At 38.9% G+C, this 19,404-nt stretch overlaps 2 protein-coding genes across 4 annotated transcripts in view; one reads left to right on the forward strand and one right to left on the reverse strand.

Annotated features, from left to right (window-relative positions):
• SPAG17 (sperm associated antigen 17) overlaps positions 1–15,885 on the forward strand; it is a 268,877-nt gene extending 252,992 nt beyond the window's left edge. Inside the window, exon 49 of the mRNA XM_028488958.2 lies at positions 10,091–15,885. The gene's annotated coding sequence lies outside the window, so the exon portion shown is untranslated. The remainder of the gene's footprint in view (positions 1–10,090) is intronic.
• Positions 4,473–19,404, reverse strand: part of WDR3 (WD repeat domain 3) — a 39,307-nt gene continuing 24,375 nt past the window's right edge. For all 3 annotated transcript variants that reach the window (XM_028488956.2, XM_007123751.4, XM_007123752.4), the window contains 11 exons: positions 18,470–18,570; positions 18,134–18,245; positions 17,853–17,987; positions 17,516–17,566; positions 16,922–16,987; positions 10,041–10,133; positions 9,514–9,561; positions 8,802–8,845; positions 7,045–7,173; positions 5,556–5,649; positions 4,473–5,256 (listed from right to left, as the gene is read on the reverse strand). In XM_028488956.2, coding sequence (XP_028344757.1) covers positions 5,101–5,256; positions 5,556–5,649; positions 7,045–7,173; positions 8,802–8,845; positions 9,514–9,561; positions 10,041–10,133; positions 16,922–16,987; positions 17,516–17,566; positions 17,853–17,987; positions 18,134–18,245; positions 18,470–18,570 — 1,029 coding nt within the window. In that variant the 3' untranslated portion in view covers positions 4,473–5,100. The remainder of the gene's footprint in view (positions 5,257–5,555; positions 5,650–7,044; positions 7,174–8,801; positions 8,846–9,513; positions 9,562–10,040; positions 10,134–16,921; positions 16,988–17,515; positions 17,567–17,852; positions 17,988–18,133; positions 18,246–18,469; positions 18,571–19,404) is intronic.

Here is a 19,404-nt window from a genome sequence, read left to right on the forward strand (position 1 = left end):
GTGTAGGAGGGTTCCCTTTTCTCCACACCCTCTCCAGCATTTGTGTGTAGACTTTTTGATGGACATTCTGACCGATGTGAGGTAGTACCTTGGGGTGCATGTATCTTTTTGAATTATGGTTTTCTCCAGATATATGCCCGGGAGTGGGATTACTGGATCATATCGTAGTTCTATTTTTAGGTTTTTTTGTGTTGTTGTTTTTTTTGCTGTATGTGGGCCTCTCACTGTTGTGGCCTCTCCCGTTGCGGAGCACAGGCTCTGGACGTGCAGGCTCAGTGGCGATGGCTCACGGGCCCAGCCGCTCCGCGGCATGTGGGATCTTCCCAGACCGGGGCACGAACCTGTGTCCCCTGCATCGGCAGGCAGACTCTCAACCACTGTGCCACCAGGGAAGCCCTATTTTTAGTTTTTTAAGGAACCTCCATACTGTTCTCCATAGTGGTGGTACCAACAGTGTAGGAGGGTTCCCTTTTCTCCACACCCTCTCCAGCATTTGTGTGTAGACTTTTTGACGGACATTCTGACCGATGTGAGGTAGTACCTCATTGTAGTTTTGATTTGCATTGCTCTGATAATTAGTGATGTTGAGCATCTTTTCATGTGCCTCTTGTTTTGTTTTTTAACGTAGAGCTGCATGAGCTGTTTGTATAGTTTAGAGATTAATCCCTTGTTGGTTCCTTCGTTTGCAGTTATTTTCTCCCATTCTGAGGGCTGTCTCTTCATTTTGTTTATGGTTTCCTTTGTTGTGCAAAAGCTTTAATTAGGTCCCATGTTTATTTTTTTTATTTTCCTTACTCTATGAGGTGGATCCAAAAAGATATTGCTGAGATTTATGTCAAAGGGTGTTCTCTATTTTCCCCTAAGAGTTTTATAGTGTCCGGCCTTACATTTAGGTCTTTGATCCATTTTGAGTTTATTTTTGGGTATGGTGTTAGAGAATGTTCTAATTTCATTCTTTTATATGTAGCTGTCCATCGCATGGCATTCTTATAAAAGCAAATCATTGGATTTAATCTTATCTAGAAGGACCTAATCTTAACTAATTATATTTGTAGAGACCCAAATTCCAAATAAGATCACATTCATAGTTTCTGGGTGGACATGAATTTCTGGAGGACACTATTAAATTTATTGTTTTGAAATATTTTTGACCTTGTGGACTCCTCGAAAGAGTCTTCAGACCCCTAGGTGTCTTGGAATATACTTTGGGAACCACTGATTAAGATGTGATTTATCTCGGTTCTAGTCCATGCCTTCAGAAGTTATCTTAAACTAAGTAGTGGTAAAGTTTGAAACTCTAGCTAGACAATTCTGAAAACTACAGAAGAGCTTTCAAATATTCATAATGTCTGTTGGCACCAATCTATCAAAAGTAATGACATGCTTCAAAATTGTGACTCATTGCTAAAGAAGTTCAGAACTCAATCAAGAATTCAGAGAAGTTAACTGAAATCTGAGTGCAAATATAGGATTCCTGTTACCCAAATCACATGAAACAATTGGAAGAGGTATGATCTTGGAGTCCCCTATTGACATAGGAAATAGTTTTTAAAAAGGACTAAACATATCCTTATATGCTTCAGAAAGAATGACTTGGGTGAATTTAGTCCCTGTGTCTCCTCTGTAGTCTCAAAATCTTGACCAGTAAGTAGGACTATTTCCTTAGCCTGTCTACCATGGTGACTGTAACATGAGTATGAATTACTGATCCAGTAACCTAAGCCAACTAGAGATTAAACTGCCCCATAGCTGAATAAATAACTTTTCAACCCTGGGAAGGTTTGGAAATAAGTAAAGAATGAATAAGCACTCAAAAAAAAAAAAAAAAAAGTAATAACATGAATGCACCTAATAGAAGAAATGTCAAGTGATGTTGTCTTGATGCCTCTTTGTTCATATTATCAGAGTTAATGAGATTAAAAGATGCCCGAGGTACTTACTCATATTAATAACATGAATGCACCTAATAGAAGAAATGTCAAGTGATGTTGTCTTGATGCCTCTTTGTTCATATTATCAGAGTTAATGAGATTAAAAGATGCCCGAGGTACTTACTCAGACATATATTGTAAAGATTCTTTGTAATATCTGACAGATAACATTTTAGTCCATTTCTTTCCAATCTTATCTATGTATATATTGGAATCATTCTATAGGTTTATACCTTGTATGTCTCACACAGTAAAAGTAACATATTCTGTGTTTACTCTGAGCCAGTGGTAAGTACTTTATAACTTCAGTGTAGGTAGCATCATGCCATTTTGTAGATGAGTAATCTGAAACATAACCAGGTTAGGCAATTTGCTCTACAGAAGCTGTATTAGTTATCTATTGCTACATAACAAATTACCCCAAAACTCAGTAAGCTTAAAGCAATAGACATTATGATCTCATAGCTTGTGTGGGTCAGGAATTCAGGCATAGAGCTGTTGGGTACTCTGGCTTAACTAGGGGTGAACCTGCTTTCAGCTCACTCAAGCAGTCAGCAGAATGCAGCTTCTTACAGGCTGTTAGTTAGACTGAGGACCTCAGTCCCTCACTGGCTGTTGTCTGGACATTACCCTCAGGGCATCTCACAACATGGCAGCTTGTGTTTACCAGAGCGATCAAGAAGACCTGAGAGAGCACGAGCAAGGCAGAATTCAGGGTTTTATAACCTAACCTTGGAAGAGATATCCTATTACATTTGTTGTATTCTCTTCTTTAGAACAGGTCACTAGGTCCAGCCTACGCTTGGGGAGGTGTAGGGACTATACAAGGGCGGCTAGCACTTGGCCCTAACAAGGATCGGGCCAGTTACTGTGGTACACATCAGAGCTGCTCCCATCTCACAACCTCAGAAATAAAGAGATAGGACGTAGAATATAAGGTGATGTTATCCTTAAGAGCCTTAGTCCTATCTCAAAACTAAGGCTCTTAGATTATGAGGAAAGGGGATGGATTGTAGATATTGTTTGTAGGCCAGGTGGCTTCCTCCTAAGCTCCTGCCTGGTCTGGCCTGGAAAGGCTGCACTGAGGAAAGGGGATGGATTGTAGATATTGTTTGTAGGCCAGGTGGCTTCCTCCTAAGCTCCTGCCTGGTCTGGCCTGGAAAGGCTGCACTGATGGACAGGTGAGTGGAACCCTAGATGCCAGTGACAGACACCAGTCTCCTTGGTCACTGTCCTAGATGCTCTGCTAGACTTCTTTGGGATGAGATATGACTTATGATACCTGTCACAGAGAAACACTTTAATTAATACAATTACTACACTAAGCACCTAACTTCTAACCAGGGAATCTCAAATTGTTAAGCATATACTTATTAGAGTATACCATCTAAGCTTATTTGAAATAAATATATACATATGGAGATTTATTTATTTCTATTTTCAGTTAAGCTTAGATGGTATACTCCTAATAAACCATTCATGAGCCTCCTCTTTATGGCATTACAGGCTTCCATAGGTAACAATGCATCATTTGCAAGCGATTATTCATTAAATGGTTTCAGTACAAAGGACTGTATGTAGCCAATGGCTGGCTAAACCAATAAATGCTGACTTAATGACTGCAAATTAGCTTGACTTAGAATTTTTTTTTAAACTCACCTGTTAACCTCAAACTTTTAGGTAAGAAGTTTCAAATACTTTGACCAAAAGCTATATAGGTCAGTTACTTACTGTACATTTCACTTTATCTGAGGTAAGTTCCCCTTCTCTTTGATTAGTGTAACATCAGATGGAAGCACCTTTAAATCCCCTAGTACTGTCATTCTGATCAACCTTAAATAGCTGCAAAATTATAAGAAAGCAGCACTTTAAAAACAATTTTTAATGACATATACATCTAGAGTACCCACCTGGAACCTGTTTTGGTTTGCAAACCATCGAAAATGTTTCAATTTCTTTCTGTTTCAATGAACAACTCCAAGAAGCACAAACAACCTTTGCTCTCATCAAGGTATGATGAGAGAATTAAGTAACTCCTCTCCTTGGTGGCAGGAATAACTGCCTAAAAAGGTTGATTCTTCAGACTGGAAAGCACCTAGAATTCACCATACTTTCTATTCTCTTGCCTTTCCATAGTTAAGCCTCAGGAACTCTATGCCTAGATTCTTTTTTACTCTCATTCTGTTCAAAAAATACTAATGCTCAATTCCTTACTTCAGTAACTGTGTTATGCTTAGGAACAATAATAGACTTGTGGTTTGGGACAGATAAGAACTGCAGCTCTGAGACTGGCAAGAAAATGGTAGCACTACAAATAGTAAGGTAGATGAAAGGACAAATTCATAGAAACATACAAACTACACTCAAGAAGATATGGGAAATCTGCACAGATCTGTAACAAGGAGATCGAATTAGTGATTTAAAAACTTCCCACAAAGAAAAGCCTAGTCCCAAAGGTATGTGTCAATTTCCTTTCCTAAAACATTCCCACCTCCCCAAATCCCTACACCCCCCCCACACACACTGTATTAATCACCCAGAAAGCACAGCAAGGCATCTCTGCTTGACTACTCTTTAATTAGAAACAACTACTTAGAGAAGTATAAACAGCAATTAGGAGCTTTTTATACACAGATTAAACAACCTGCAAGAGGTTAAATTTAAAGAGGCTGTTCTAGATAACTTTTATGGTCCCTTTCAGCTCTGTAAGTCCAAGACTCTGCATTTATGGGCAGAGGGCAATCAGTTACATACCTGATTGTCTCAGCAGGCAGTAAAACCTAATACAGAGAGGCAACAAATTACCCAACAAATCTTCTGACATAAAAGAAATAAGGAAAACTTCTGAAATGTTAATTTCAACTCTAGTGAAACAAATGCTTAATTTTAAAAAAGTTCTTTGCTTCCTGCTAGAATATAAAGGGAACAACTCCTGCAGGGCTTGCCATTCAGAGCACAGATTTTAAACTAGTCTGTGTTTCAGTCCAAGAAATGGAGCCAATACTGCTATGTTGGAATTCCCTCAGGCAAAGTTAGGAAACACATCCTATGATCTTTCTTTTGCAACATGATAACCTCTTATTTATTTCAAAGATTACACCAACTCTACTGCTGCTTAGTTTGGAAGTCCTTTTCAAAAAAAAGTTGAAAAAGGCACCACATTTCAGTTCTAAGTCAATGTTAAAATCAGTTTCTCCCTCTTTTTCTTTTTCCTCTTCTTTTCTTCCAAGTGGCTGGTAGCATCAGCAAAAAACATAACTTCACTTTTTGCCTCACATTCCCTCTTGAGATAATCAAGACCTGCCATGTTGAAGCCGATAACATCCTAAGAAAGAATACAAGAGAGATTAAATAAACTTCCTTTCAATTCAGTTCAATATCGCAGCATATGTGAGTCAGGGGAACCAAAGCTTCATGTGTTGTTACTCATCCTTCCCTAAGGTTTTTCCTTGTTTGTTTTTTTTTTTCTTTATGTCTACTAACTCCAACAAAAACCTCCTCTTAAATATACATGCATGTCAGGTCAATATCACCAAAGACAGGGCACAGCACACTATGCTACTTGTAAGTAACATACACACTAGAATTTTCCCCTCCTTGCTCTGTCTCTACAAAGATACTTACCCGGACTTGGCTGACTTTTGAAATAGTTGTTTCCTTTAATTTTTCAATCACTGGCACAAGCATTTGGTTGCTAGTGATCTGGCCAAAGTGAATCCTAACAAAAATAAAACCAGGCATGTCACAAAGAAGGATAGTGGTTCTAGCTCTACCTATCCCTTCTAGAACTAGCAAACAGACAAAATGTCCAAAAAAACGCCGATTATGGGAATACAGAAATACTTCTAGGAAAAAAAACTAAAGAAGTTTCTTCCTACTATTCAGTTCTATCCAATAACAATTTTAAAAATACTATCCTAACATTCAACTCATTTGCAAAGCTGACTCTTTACAATCTACCAGGCGGCCACAGATTTTGACAACGGCATTCTATGGAAAGATCAGAGGAAAATGAGCCTTCTAAGAATTGCTAACTCAAAGATTTATTAATATTTCAGCCAAAAAAAGAGATGATCAAACTCTGACCTAGAGTACCAAGATGCCCTTGATGATTCAATGCTCCTTTAACCTCCATTCACCCTCACCCTCAGTTGTGACCTTCCATATCTACCTGCGAGGTAGCACCCATCTACCACCCCAATATGCTAGGAATATTCACTGTGTTTCTCTTAGAATCAGTAACCCCGATTCAGTAGCACATATGCCATAGCAATTAAAAAATAAACTGTAAATATGACAACAGAATAACATAAACATTCATTGTTCTTCATTTGCTACTATCCTGAAAGAAATAAAGGAATGAAGGGTTAATGATCATGAAAAAAGGCCAATTCACCAAATACACCTGTTTTCTTCTTTTTAACTATTTGGTATTGGCTGAGCAGTTTCTGTTTTCCTAATAGCATTTTAAGGAATGTTCAAATTTGCCTCTATTCCTGTCCTCTGATATAACAGCTTGAGACTGGGGGACAGAGTGGGAGATAAGAATATATTACACCTTTGTAAATATATTTTCCCTCTGTTACATATTAATAAGAATTCTTCCTATTTAAGAATATAATCTAATGAACATTTTACGTTTCTTAGTTCCCCCCAAATATGCCCCGATTCTTCCATTAGTACTTGTAGAGACCTGGGAAATAAACTGACTACTCCTTAAAATGCTGTTATGACAACAAAACCATTTAGTTTAAACTCAATAGTCAAAAAGAAACACTGAGGCAGACTGGCCATTCAGAGATGGGCTTTCAGCAAACTGACTAGAACCAGAGCTGCTACCTTAGACTGTACCCTGGAGACCTCCGCCTGCCTGAGCATCCTTAGCAACATAGTACCTCATGCTACTTAAAGAGTTGGGTCATCACTATCTGCATTTTATGAGCAAGACTGATTCCAAAGGATAAGAATTATGTCAGGAAGCACTGAAATTCCCAACAGTCTCTGAAACGGAAACATCACATTTCTTAATCCCAAAGCATGGACAGCTTCAGGTGAGGCACTACTGGAGCAGTTATGCAGATAAGACATGATATTCTTTTGGAAAGGACGTTACCTGAGGAGAAAGAAGAGGCACCTACATAGAAGTTCAACATCAGAGCCCAGCTGGATGAATTCATTAAAGAGCTTAAGAATGTCTGGGACGTAAGAGAAAGGCAGCACAAGCAGAGATTCTTCCAGCTCACTGAGGAGGAAAAAATAAACATTAAAAATGCCACGTTTCTTAACATGGTCAATTTAAACATATTTTCCTCTCCTACTTTTTCTTCTACTTTTATACTTGAGTAGATCTTACCCATCCAGAGTTAAACATACATCTGTATTATGAATGGTTCTCTCTTTTCAACGTTTTGGTTTTTTATATTTAGTATTTTAACCTACTTGATGCATTCTGGTCCATGGCAGGGTAGGAGAATCTAACTTTTTTTCTTTCAGATAACCAATTTCTTTAAAGCCTTTTGTTGTATATCCCATCTTTATATAATACTTCTTTTACCATTTATTGAGTCCTTCTATATCATAGAGTGTTCCAGGGCTTTAGAGTCTGTTTTCATAACTGATTCTGACAACAATCCTGTACTGTTTTAATTTTGCATTTTTACAGTTTTTTAATCTGGGAGAACAGCTCCCTCTTCTTTTTTTGGTTTGTTTTACTTTTCTTGAGCTAGTTCTATTATCATTTCATCAATTCCAACTAGAATGCTCAAGAGGATTTCAACTGGGATCACAAACCTATACATTAGTTTAAGAAAAACCAAATCTTTAAAACACAGAATCTTCCCATCTAGGAATGCATCGTACCTCTATTACTCTAAATTTTCTTTTACATTTCTCTAGCAAAGTTTCATTTTCTTAGATAGGTCCTGTTTGTTTCTTGTATGGGATATATTCAGATATTGTGATTTGTTATTAAAAATGATAACTCTCAGCAGATCAAACTCAAGTATTATTCCAAAAATGAATGACAAAAGATATAAAAAAATTCTTATAAAACCGGTAAGAGAAACAACTATAAAGCACAAGAAAGGGAAAGTAAAAATTCACAGGAAAAAATACAAATGGCCAACAAATATAATAAAATTTTAACTTTGTTAATTAAAAAGGAAAATAATGCAGTACCATCTTTTGCCTCTCAAACCAGCAAAGAACTTTTTAAAAGCTGGTAAAAGTCATTACAGGCACTCTGACAGTAATTAAGCAACATAAACCTTTAAAAAGCTCATGTGCATTGATTAGTTAATAGACTGCTAGGACCCTTAAGAAAAATAATCAATGATGACAACAAAGATTTATATATAAAGGTGTTTACTGAAGCAGTATTGATAACGGCGAAACACGTATGCACCACCCAATAGTAACTATATGTACAATGGAATATTTTGAACTAATTCAATGATGTGTTTTTGAAGAATATTACTAAAGTGAGCAAGTGCTCGGGAAATACTCTGTGAAAAAGGACAGGATATAAAAATGTATACATATGATTCCAACTGTGTATGTACACAGAAAATAAGCCAAAGGAAATATACAACAAAAAATGTTAACAGTTGGTACCTGTGACTGAATTATAGATGATTTCATTACCTATTAAAGTACCACTGCCCTTCATTTGTCCTTTTTAAAAGTATTCAATATCTCCCTTCATATTTTAGGAGGAAACTTCTAGTTCAAAAAGAACATTATAATGAATTATTTTCCATCAAAATTTTAACATAGTTAAACCTCTAAAGAAGATAACCATCAATTATAATGTCTGTTTATCTCATGTTCGGTAAATGGTATGAGCTGTAATAACTGTGCACCGGCACTCACCTTGACTTGATTCCTTTAAAAATCTCCAACACGTAAGCTGAAGGCTATAAAGGAAGTGTGACAGCATTAGTGATACTCTTGATTTCTTAACTGAAGCTCCATAATTTCCATCTCCTAAAAACCAGGGATATGTCTCCTTCTATGAGAAACTGTTCTAATAATGGCACTACATGCACGGGCTTAGACTGAGTCAGATCTGGGTTCACAATCCAGCTCTTCCACTTATCAACTATGTTCTCTTCAATCTATAAGTCAGAACAGTCTCCTATCTATAAAATGAAGACACACTGACTCACATTACTATTATGATGAATGAAACATGCAAGTAAAGTATTGAGTAATTAAAGATCACTAAAAGCATACATTGTCCCAGTATTCTCCCTCTGTCTTCTTTATCTAATTTATATCAACTTTTCCTCCAAAAACTTCAGCTTCAATGAACAGAATCTTCAGAGGGCTGTGGATACTAAACATAAATAAGCACTAAAAAAGGAATGCCAGTCCAGTCCAACCAGAAAGGATAACCTGAAGTTACACTAAAATGGTCCTTTTGAAATACAAAATGTCTTAGAGAATTCCAGCATTCAAGAGATTTTTAATGACGAAGTATTTCCCAATATGTCTATTCCAAAATCATAAAGCCTCTTCACTTCCTCTTTTGTGCCTGAAAGTAACCTTAGAATAAGCAAAGGGAAACCATTAGTCTACTCACAGAGATACTGCCATACGCCATCAGGATGGGGTTGATGGGAAGAGGAACCTATGAAGAAATTATTAAATCAAGTCATTAAAAAACAAGCCTTTGATAGTGCTTATCACAGGCAGGGTCATAACAATATTTTACACTTTTGAAAAGAGACCCTAAAAACTGACCCTAAAGAATTATTAAATTATTTAATAATAACTTTTAGTTTCAATAGTGCTTATTTATGAATGAGTCTGGGCAATACATTTCATCTAGAAATCCGAAATGTTTACCCTGCCTCCCAAACGAAAGCAGGAATCTGAGTTTTTAACTCAATACAATAATCACCATGATCTCAAATTAACTATCCTTGGCTTTTTATTAAGACAAAGCTTCTCAATTCCTTCTTTCTAACGTTTGAATTAGAAAAGATTCTACTACATTTATCTCATTTCCTGATCTGAGTTAATAAATCCCCAAATGATGTTTTTTTCCTCAGGAATTGTCTCCATTTATAAATGTTTCTCAGACCATAACTTAATGGACTGTCTTACCTCTTTCCCTGCAGCTTTACAAATGGCTTTGTGTTCTCTCATTTTTGCAGTTTCTTCTCGGTATAGCTCAATAGCCTCCATGATCCTCTCAGCCTACACAGATGATGGCAAAGGACAGAAGTCATCACAACAAACTCACCATCCCACAACAGTGCAAATGGAAGGCCTGACAAAAAGTTACTAAATGAAATTGCTTGAATCAGTTTAATAAAGATGTGCCAATAGTGTGCCAAACAGTATTCAAAGATGTCTTTGGGTTTTTTTTTTTTTTTATTTTACTTATTTTTGGCTGTGTTAGGTCTTCATTGCTGCACACTGGCTTTCTCTAGTTGCAGCGAGCGGGGGCTACTCTTCGTTGCGGTACGCAGGCTTCTCATTGCGGTGGCTTCTCTTGTTGCGGAGCACAGGTTCTAGGTGTGTGGGCTCAGTAGTTGCAGCATGCAGGCCCTAGAGCACGCAGGCTTCAGTAGTTGCAGCACGTGGGTTCAGCAGTTGTGGCTCATGGGCTCTAGAGCGCAGGCTCAGTAGTCGTGGTGCACGGGCTTAGTTGCTCCATAGCACGTGGGATCTTCCCAGACCAGGGATTGAACCCGTGTCCTCTACAATGGCAGGCAGATTCTTAACCACTGCGCCAGAGGGAAGTCCCTGATTTTTCTTTTTTAATTTACAAGGAGACTGGGTCATGGATTCAGGTGAGACTACAAGTGGACACACTGAGTAGGGCAACTCCCAGGAACACCTGAGAGGTGCCACTTTCAGGAAATCAAACCTTCCTTTCTAGAAACCAGGCACTGATCCAACAGATTCAGCACTACTTCTGTCCTTGGTTACAAGGGAGGAAAACAGAGGTTATGATTTTCATCTATAAATTTCAGCAACTTTTTGCCACAAAAGGCCTATCTGGTTGGGATACTATTTAAAAATGAGATACAGAAGAGCAATCAAGATAGCAGACTAGAAGGATGTGAAGCGCACCTCCTCCCACAAATACATCAAAAACATATCTACATGTCGAACAGTTCTCACAGAATGTGTACTGAATGCTGGCAGAAGACCTCAGACCCCTGAAAGGGCAAGAAAATCTCCATGTAACCAGGTAGGACAAAAGTTAAAGAAACAAAAAAAAAGAAAGGAAGGAAGTAATCGGGTTGGGACCTGCACCCCAGGCAGGGAGCTGTGAAACAAGAAAGGTTCCTGCACCCTGGGAAGTCTCCTCACCGGCAGGGAGATCAGCCAGGACAGAGGGAGAGCTTGAGCCTTGGGGGAGAAAACAGCAACCGATCTGCAGCAGCTAGAATAGAGACCTGCACAGAAGGTCAGTGCAACCGCTCTACACTCCCCAGCCTGAGAGGCACGTCTGCCGGTACGGGCAACGGCTGGGTGTGGAAACTTGGGCTTTGGAGAGGTGCTGTTGTGTGGGCAGTGTGCGAGGGGAGGCGCGGGAGCCACCCTGCAGCTGTTTTCCCTGAGCGAGCTCTCGGGCGGCAGGACACTGCCTACATGAGCTCCACGACTGATCATGAGCCGCCTCCGCTCCCATCATGTGCTCCGGGGACACACATGAGCCACCACTGCTGCTGAGAACCCCACGACCAGGCACCAGCCACTGCATCTGCACACCGTCTATTAAGGGGATAATGGCCAGCACACGCTGAGAAAAGAGGCAACAGGCATTCATACGAAAATCAGCCCTTGCACCAAAAATATTAAACCCACGCAGGTTACACAGGGATGCTCCCACATATAAACAGCCCTCCAAGACCACATTAGATAGACCTCTTCAGTCTAACAGACGCTGATTTCAAAAAGGAGATAATGAAAATACTGAAGAAATTAAGAAAGGCTATCAACAGAAATGCAGAGTACTATAAAAAGGAACTAGAAACAGTAAAGAGGAACCAAGAAAAATTAGAAAATTCATTTGTCGAGACAAAAACTGAACTACAGGCAATGAACAGCAGAATAAATAATGCAGAACAAATAAGTGACCTGGAAGATAGAATGATGGAAATCACCCATCAGGACAGCAGACAGAAAGCCAAATGAGAAAAAATGAAAGCAATATAAGAGACCTATGGGATAATATAAAGTGTACCAATCTACACATAATCGGGATTCCAGAAGGGGAAGAGAAAAGGGGATTGAAAATGTATTTGAAAAATTATGGCTGAAAACTTCCCAAACCTAAAGAAAGAAACAGATAAAGCAGGTACAGGGAGCACAGAGGGTCCCAAACAAGTTAAACCCGAACAGACCTACACCAAGACATATTATAATTAAAAAGGCACAAGTTAAAGATGAAGAGAGGATTCTCAAGGCAGCAAGAAAAAAACAGTTAATTACAAGGGAACCCCCATAAGGCTATCAGAAGATTTCTCTACAGAAACACTGCAGGCCAGAAGGGAGTAGCAAGATATATGCAAAGTCCTGAAAGGGAAGAATGTGCACCCGAGGATACTCTAGCCAGCAAGATTATCATTTAGAATAGAAGGAGGGATAAAGAATTTCTCAGACAAGCAAAAACTAAAAGAATATAGCAATTCTAAACCTATCCTAAAGCACATACTGAAATGTCCTCTCTAAGCAGAAAAGTAGGAAGTATAGGAAAGAGAAAAGTCACAATTGGAAAGCAACTCACATAAATAAGCCAGTACACAGATTAAAAAAAAAATTAAAATTTTTGTGAACGTGATGATACCACAATGAACAGCAAAAGCATGAACATGAAGATGTAAAACAGGACATCAAGGGCTTCCCTGGTGGCACAGTGGATGAGAGTCCGCCTGCCATTGCAGGGGACACGGGTTTGTGCCCCAGTCCGGGAAGATCCTGCATGCCACGGAGCGGCTGGGCCCGTGGGCCATGGCCGCTGAGCCTGCACGTCCAGAGCCTGTGCTCCGCAACAGGAGAGGCCACAGCAGTTAGAGGCCCACGTACTGCAAAAAAAAAAAAAACAGGGCTTCCTTGGTGGCGCAGTGGTTGAAAATCCGCCTGTTGATGCAGGGGAAACGGGTTCGTGCCCCAGTCCGGGAGGATCCCACATGCCGCGGAGCGGCCGGGCCCGTGAGCCATGGCCGCTGAGCCTGTGTGTCCGGAGCACAGGCTCCACAACGGGAGAGACCACAGCAGTGAGAGGCCCGCGTACCACAAAAAAACAAACAAACAAACAAAAAACAGGACATCAAAATCAAAAAATGTGGGTGAGGAGAGTAAGAAAAGGTAGATTTTTCTTTTTTTCATTTCCTAGAATGTGTTTGAGCCTATATGACTACCAGTCTAAGGCAAGTAGATATAGGATGGGGTTAACATACTTGAAAAACAGGATAACTACAAATGAAAAACATACAATAGATTCACAAAAACCAAAAAGAAGAGAACATAATATGAAAGAAAATTATCAAACCACAAAAGGAAAAAGAAAAAGGGACAAAGACGAAATATTGAAAGGGAGGGGATGTAAAAAGATATTGCATGCAAACAGAAATGACAAGAAAGCTTGGGTTGCAATACTCATATTGGACAAAACAGACTTTAAAACAAAGCCCATGAAGAAAGATAAAGGACACTCTATAATAATAAAAGGATCAGTATAATAAGAGGAGTTTACACTCATCAACATATATGCACCCAATATGGGAGCACACAAATACATAAAACAAATACTAATATACAGGGACTTCCCTGGTGATGCAGTGGTTAAGAGTCCGCCTGCCAATGCAGGGGACACAAGTTCGAGCGCTGGTCCGGGAAGATCCCACATGCCGCGGAGCAACTAAGACCATGTGCCACTACTGAGCCTGCGCTCTAGAGCCTGTGAGCCACAACTACTGAGCCTACGTGCCACAACTACTGAAGCCTGTGCACCTAGAGCCTGTACTCCACAACAAAGAGAAGCTACCGCAATGAGCCCACGCACCGCAACGATGAGTAGCCCCCACTCGCTGCAACTAGAGAAAGCCCACGTGCAGCAACAAAGACCCAACGCAGCCAAAAATAAAAATAAATAAATTTAAATAAAAAGAAAATACTAATATACATAAAGGGAAAACTGACAATATAATAGTAGGAGACTTTAAAACCCTACTCAAATCAACAGACAGATCTTCTAGACAGAAAATCAAGGCAACAGAGATCTTAAATGACACAGTAGAACAGTTAGACTTAATTGATATTTTCAGAACATTACATCCAAAAAACCCAAAATACCTTTCAAAATCGCAACCCCTAAATAAAATACTTAGCAATAAACCTGACCAAGAAAGTGAAAGAATTATACACTGAGAACTATAAAACCTTAATAAAGAAAATTGAAGATGATTCAATGAAATGGAAAGATAGGGACTTTCCTGGTGGCACAGTGGTTAAGAATCTGTCTGCCAACACAGGGCACATGGGTTCGAGCCCTGGTCCAGGAAGATCCCACATGCCGCGGAGCAACTAAGCCCATGCGCCACAACTACCGAGCCCACGCTCTAGAGCCTGCAAGCCACAACTACTGAGCCCGCGCACTGCAACGAAGAGTAGCCCCCACTCGCCACAACTAGAGAAAGCCTGCATGCAGCAATGAAGACCCAATGCAGGCAGAAATAAATAAATAAATAAATAAATAAATTTATTTTTTAAAAAAAGAAATGGAAAGATATCCCATGTTCTTGGACTGGAAGAATTAATACTGTTAAAATGGGCATACTACCCAAGGCAATTTACAGATTTAACAAGCTCCCTCTCAAATTACCCATGACATTTTTCACAAAACTAGAACAAATAATCCTAAAATTTACATGGAACCATAAAAGACCCAGCATTGCCAAAGCAATCCTGAAGAAAAAGAACAAAGCAAGAGGCATAACCCTCCCAGGCTTCAGACAATACTACAAAGCTACAGTAATCAAAACAGCATGGTACTGGCACAAAAACAGACATATGGATCAATGGAACAGAATAGAGAGCTCAGAAATAAACCCACACACCTAATGTCAAGTAACCTTCAACAAAGGAGGCAAGAACATACAATGGGAAAAAGACAGTCTCTTCAGCAAGTGGTGTTGGGAAAGCTGGACAGCTGCATGTAAATTGATGAAGTTAGAACACACCCTCTCACCATACACAGAAATAAACTCAAAATGGCTTAAAGACTTAAACATAAGCCATAAAACTCCTAGAAGAGATCGTAGACAAAACATTCTCTGACACAGATAGTACCAATGTTTTCTTAGGTCAGTCTCCCAAGGCAACAGAAATAAAAACAAAGATAATTAAATGGGACATAATCAAACTTACAAGCTTCTGCACAGCAAAGGAAACCATAAAAAAAACAAAAAGAGAACCTACAGAATGGGAGAAAATATTTGTGAATGATGTGACTGACAAGGACTTAATTTCCAAAACATACAAACAGTTCATACAACTCTACAACAAAAAAAAAACAACCCAACTGAAAAATGGGCAGAAGATCTAAACAGACATTTCTCCAAAGAAATACAGATGGCCAGTAGGCACATGAAAAAATGCTCAACACTGCTAATTATTAGAGAAATACAAATCAAAACTACAATGAGGTACTACCTCACAGTGGTCAGAATGGCCACATTAAAAACTCTACAAATAACAAATGTTGGAGAGGATGTGAAGAAAAGGGAACCCTCTTACACTGTTGGTGGAAATGTAAGTTGGTACAGCCACTATGGAAAACAGTATGGAGGTTCCTCAAGAAATTAAAAATAGAATTACCATATGATCCATCAATCCCACTCCTGCGCATGTATCCAGACAAAACTCTAATCCAAAAAGATACGTGCACGCTTATATTCATAGCAGCACTATTCACAATAGCCAAGACATGGAAACAACCTAAATGTCCATCAGCAGATGAATGGATAAAGAAGATGTGGTACACTAGAGGGGTGGGATAGGGAAGGTGGGAGGGAGATGCAAGAGGGAGGGGATATGGGGATATATGTAAACATATAGCTGATTCACTTTGTTATACAGCAGAAACTAACACAACATTGTAAAGCAATTATACTCCAATAAAGATGTTTAAGAAAAAAAAAGATGTGGTACAAATGTACAATGTAATACTACTGAAACATAAAAAAAGAACACAATATGCCATTTGCAGCAACATGGATGCAACTAGAGATTATCATACTAAATGAAGTCAGAAAGAGAGACAAATACCATATGATATCACTTATATGTAGAATCTAAAACATGACACAAAGGAACCTATCTACAAAACAGAGACAGACTCATGGACATAGAGAACAGACTTGTGGCTGCTTTGGGGGAGGGATGGAGTAGGAGGTTGGGGTTAGCAGATATAAGCTATTATATATGGAATGGATAAACATCAAGGTCCTACTGTATAGTGCAGGGAACTATATTCAGTATCCTATGATAAACCATAATGGAAAAGAATTTATAAGAATGTATATATAACTGAATTACTTTGCTGTACAGCAAAAATTAACACAACATTGTAAATCAACTACACTTCAATTTTAAAAAACAGTCTATAATCAAAAAAGCAAACAAACAAATATACCCCCACTTATTGCTCACCCCACCCCTGTGATTCAGATTCAGTAGGTTTGGGCTAGGGCCTGGGAATTTCCTTTTCTAACAAGTTCTCAGGGGATGCTGATGCTTCTGGTCTGGGGGCTCCACTTTGAGAACTACTGCCATAAAGTAAAGAGATTAGAATAGGGGCTCTTAACACTTATTTGGTGATTTTAGGGTCAAATCTAGAAAAAGGGCAATTACATGCTGTTTTTATTTCTTATAATTGTTTCCTTTGTGTTTTTCTTTAGATTTTAACAAAATACTTTTTGGAAATAAAAAAATTAAAAACGAGATACTGCATTCTAGTATCAACTTACTGCTTTGACCGTTTCAATAGTTTTCTTTCCAGTAAAGTAACTGTCACCTTGAGTCTCTCCCGGAACCTGCCAGGAACAAAGAGATCCTTTAACAATTTCATTGACAGGTGTTAAACAGCCAATAAATTAATCTTATATCCAGAAAAGAATAGACATTACTATGTTACGATGACTGTTACATGGTGTTGTCAGCTACCATTAACTGAGTACTTAGTAAGTGCCAGACACTACGTTAAATGTGTTATATGCATTATCTGAAGAATACCCTGCTCTGCAACACGTTTAAAGAGAATGACCAATTTCTCAAATTTTTTCTGATTTTTGATTTACAGTGAAACAACTGCCTGAAGCCTCCTTAAAAAATAAAGCCAGAACGACAATAATTCAATACCAAATCTGGTCAATCATTTGTCCCATACAATCAGGATATACAGCTGGATTAAGAAGGACTACACAGATTCCTTCCCATATCAGCTGCAGGTGATTTTGGCATCTAGTCCCAATTCTAATCCCATTAGAAATTCTTGAAATTACAGTAAATTCCAATAAGATAATTACAGAACACAGTCTGAGGGTCCCGAAAGATTTACTTACTACTGGTTGGTCTTCTTTGGCCACACTCTCCTCATATTCTGCTTCCCTTTGCTGACAAGAGATAGATATGAATTAATTTCAAAGAAAAAACATGACCCCTATGTGAAGTGAAATGAGACAGTGAGAAGCTGCTTCTTTCACAATCCAACCCCCTTATGGCATCTCTGTCTCCGCTTGGCTGCCGAAGTGGTGTCAGCAGTCTTGGAAACATCTTTTGGAGGTCAAAGGACTTGCACTGACTGAGGTGTGACAGCACTAGACAGGAAACTCGAGCTGAGACAGCGTGTCAGTTACTGACATCCACCAGCACATTTGTAACCAAGGCTGAACTCCTTACCATCTCCCTTTCTTCCTCAAGAATAAGAGGCTCCCTTGTTCTCTCCCAAAGTCTCAGAGATTTGTCATGGGACGATGATACAATATAGTCCCCACTGGGGCTTACAGCCAAGCACCATATTTCCTGGTGATGGCCCTGCGGAGAGAAAGGACAAAAAACAAAAATCCTGAGTAAGAATACCTTATTCATAGACCGCTAACTGCTTACATTAGTGGGAAATCAACACTTGATCTTAAAAGAAGTTCTTAAGTACTGAGCAAGCAAAGCAGGCAAGAGGTTACCTCCAGAGTTTGTATGTGTTCAAATTTGTCTGCATCCCACTGCTTAATCTTATGGTCTTTCCCAGCAGTGAAGAAGAGGTGAGACTTGGGTACAAACTTCAGGTACATCACACTGAAAAGTGAGAGAAGTACTCAAATGTCATCAAATTCCTCATCATTAAAAAGAGTCTTATACACATAAAGAGTTTTTGAACAGCTAGATCTAGAGTGTCTATTTATATTTTAGAATTTTAAATTTCTGACTATCTGAGAACACTAAATAATAGACACAGATGCTCCTGGGAAATGATACCTACAGGTGACTCAACGGGAGGTCTTTGAAAAGATGACAACTACCTGTCATCATGTGCAAAGAGAGACCTGTGGCAGTCCCCAAAGTCCAGACCCCAGATCTTCACATTCCTGTCAGCAGAGCCAGTTGCTATCAGAGCTCCATCCTAGGAGGAAAAGAAGTAAAACATTACTTGATTATCTGAAACTCTAATTGGAGAAAGCTAACGAGAACATGTATCCCATTTCTTTCAAAAACATTAATGCCAAAAAATTAATTTCATCTCTTTACCAAGAGCACCTACATCCTTGCTTTTACCTACAGATCTACTTAAAAAGCTTGTGAGCAAGAACTCTGTGGCTTAGATGTTTTGGTCCTGCTTCAGGACAGTGTTGTGCCTTGATGTAGGTTATGTTTACTTTGTTCAATAGATAGAATAAAGAATCTCTAATCTCTGTCATAGAGTTTGGGGGGGAGAGAAGAGGGAAAGAGAAGAATGAGGCTGGGAAAGAATCTAGATAGAATGTTTACAACCTAGCCCTTTTTATGCCATGTGTCCTATCACTGATTCTCTTATCTTTCCTGTTTTAGCACCTAGCTCAAATTGCTGTCAACATAACAAGAAAACTGAAAATATTTTCTGACACCAATTTATTCTGTTAATGCACTGAGTGCAGACAGCTAGAGCAGGGGCCAATTCCTTTTATACAGAGTAGACATTGTTTTTAAATATATATTGCCACTCCTAATCATAACTAGACATTGCAATAAATACGACTTTGGTCAAGAGACTAGAAGTATACATGACGCAAAATACCGTAAATATTGCAAAGTTCCATTTCCCTTACAAACATTAAACTTCAGAACAAAGGGGGCTGCCTTTTTGAAAGTTCCTCATATTTTAGGGTGTTCTACCAATTATATTATTATTTATTTTATTTTATTTTATTTTTTTTTGCGGTACGCGGGCCTCTCACTGTTGTGGCCTCTCCCGTTGCGG

Source organism: Physeter macrocephalus, chromosome 4, assembly GCF_002837175.3.
Source record: "Physeter macrocephalus isolate SW-GA chromosome 4, ASM283717v5, whole genome shotgun sequence".
Taxonomy (NCBI): Eukaryota; Metazoa; Chordata; class Mammalia; order Artiodactyla; family Physeteridae; genus Physeter; species Physeter macrocephalus.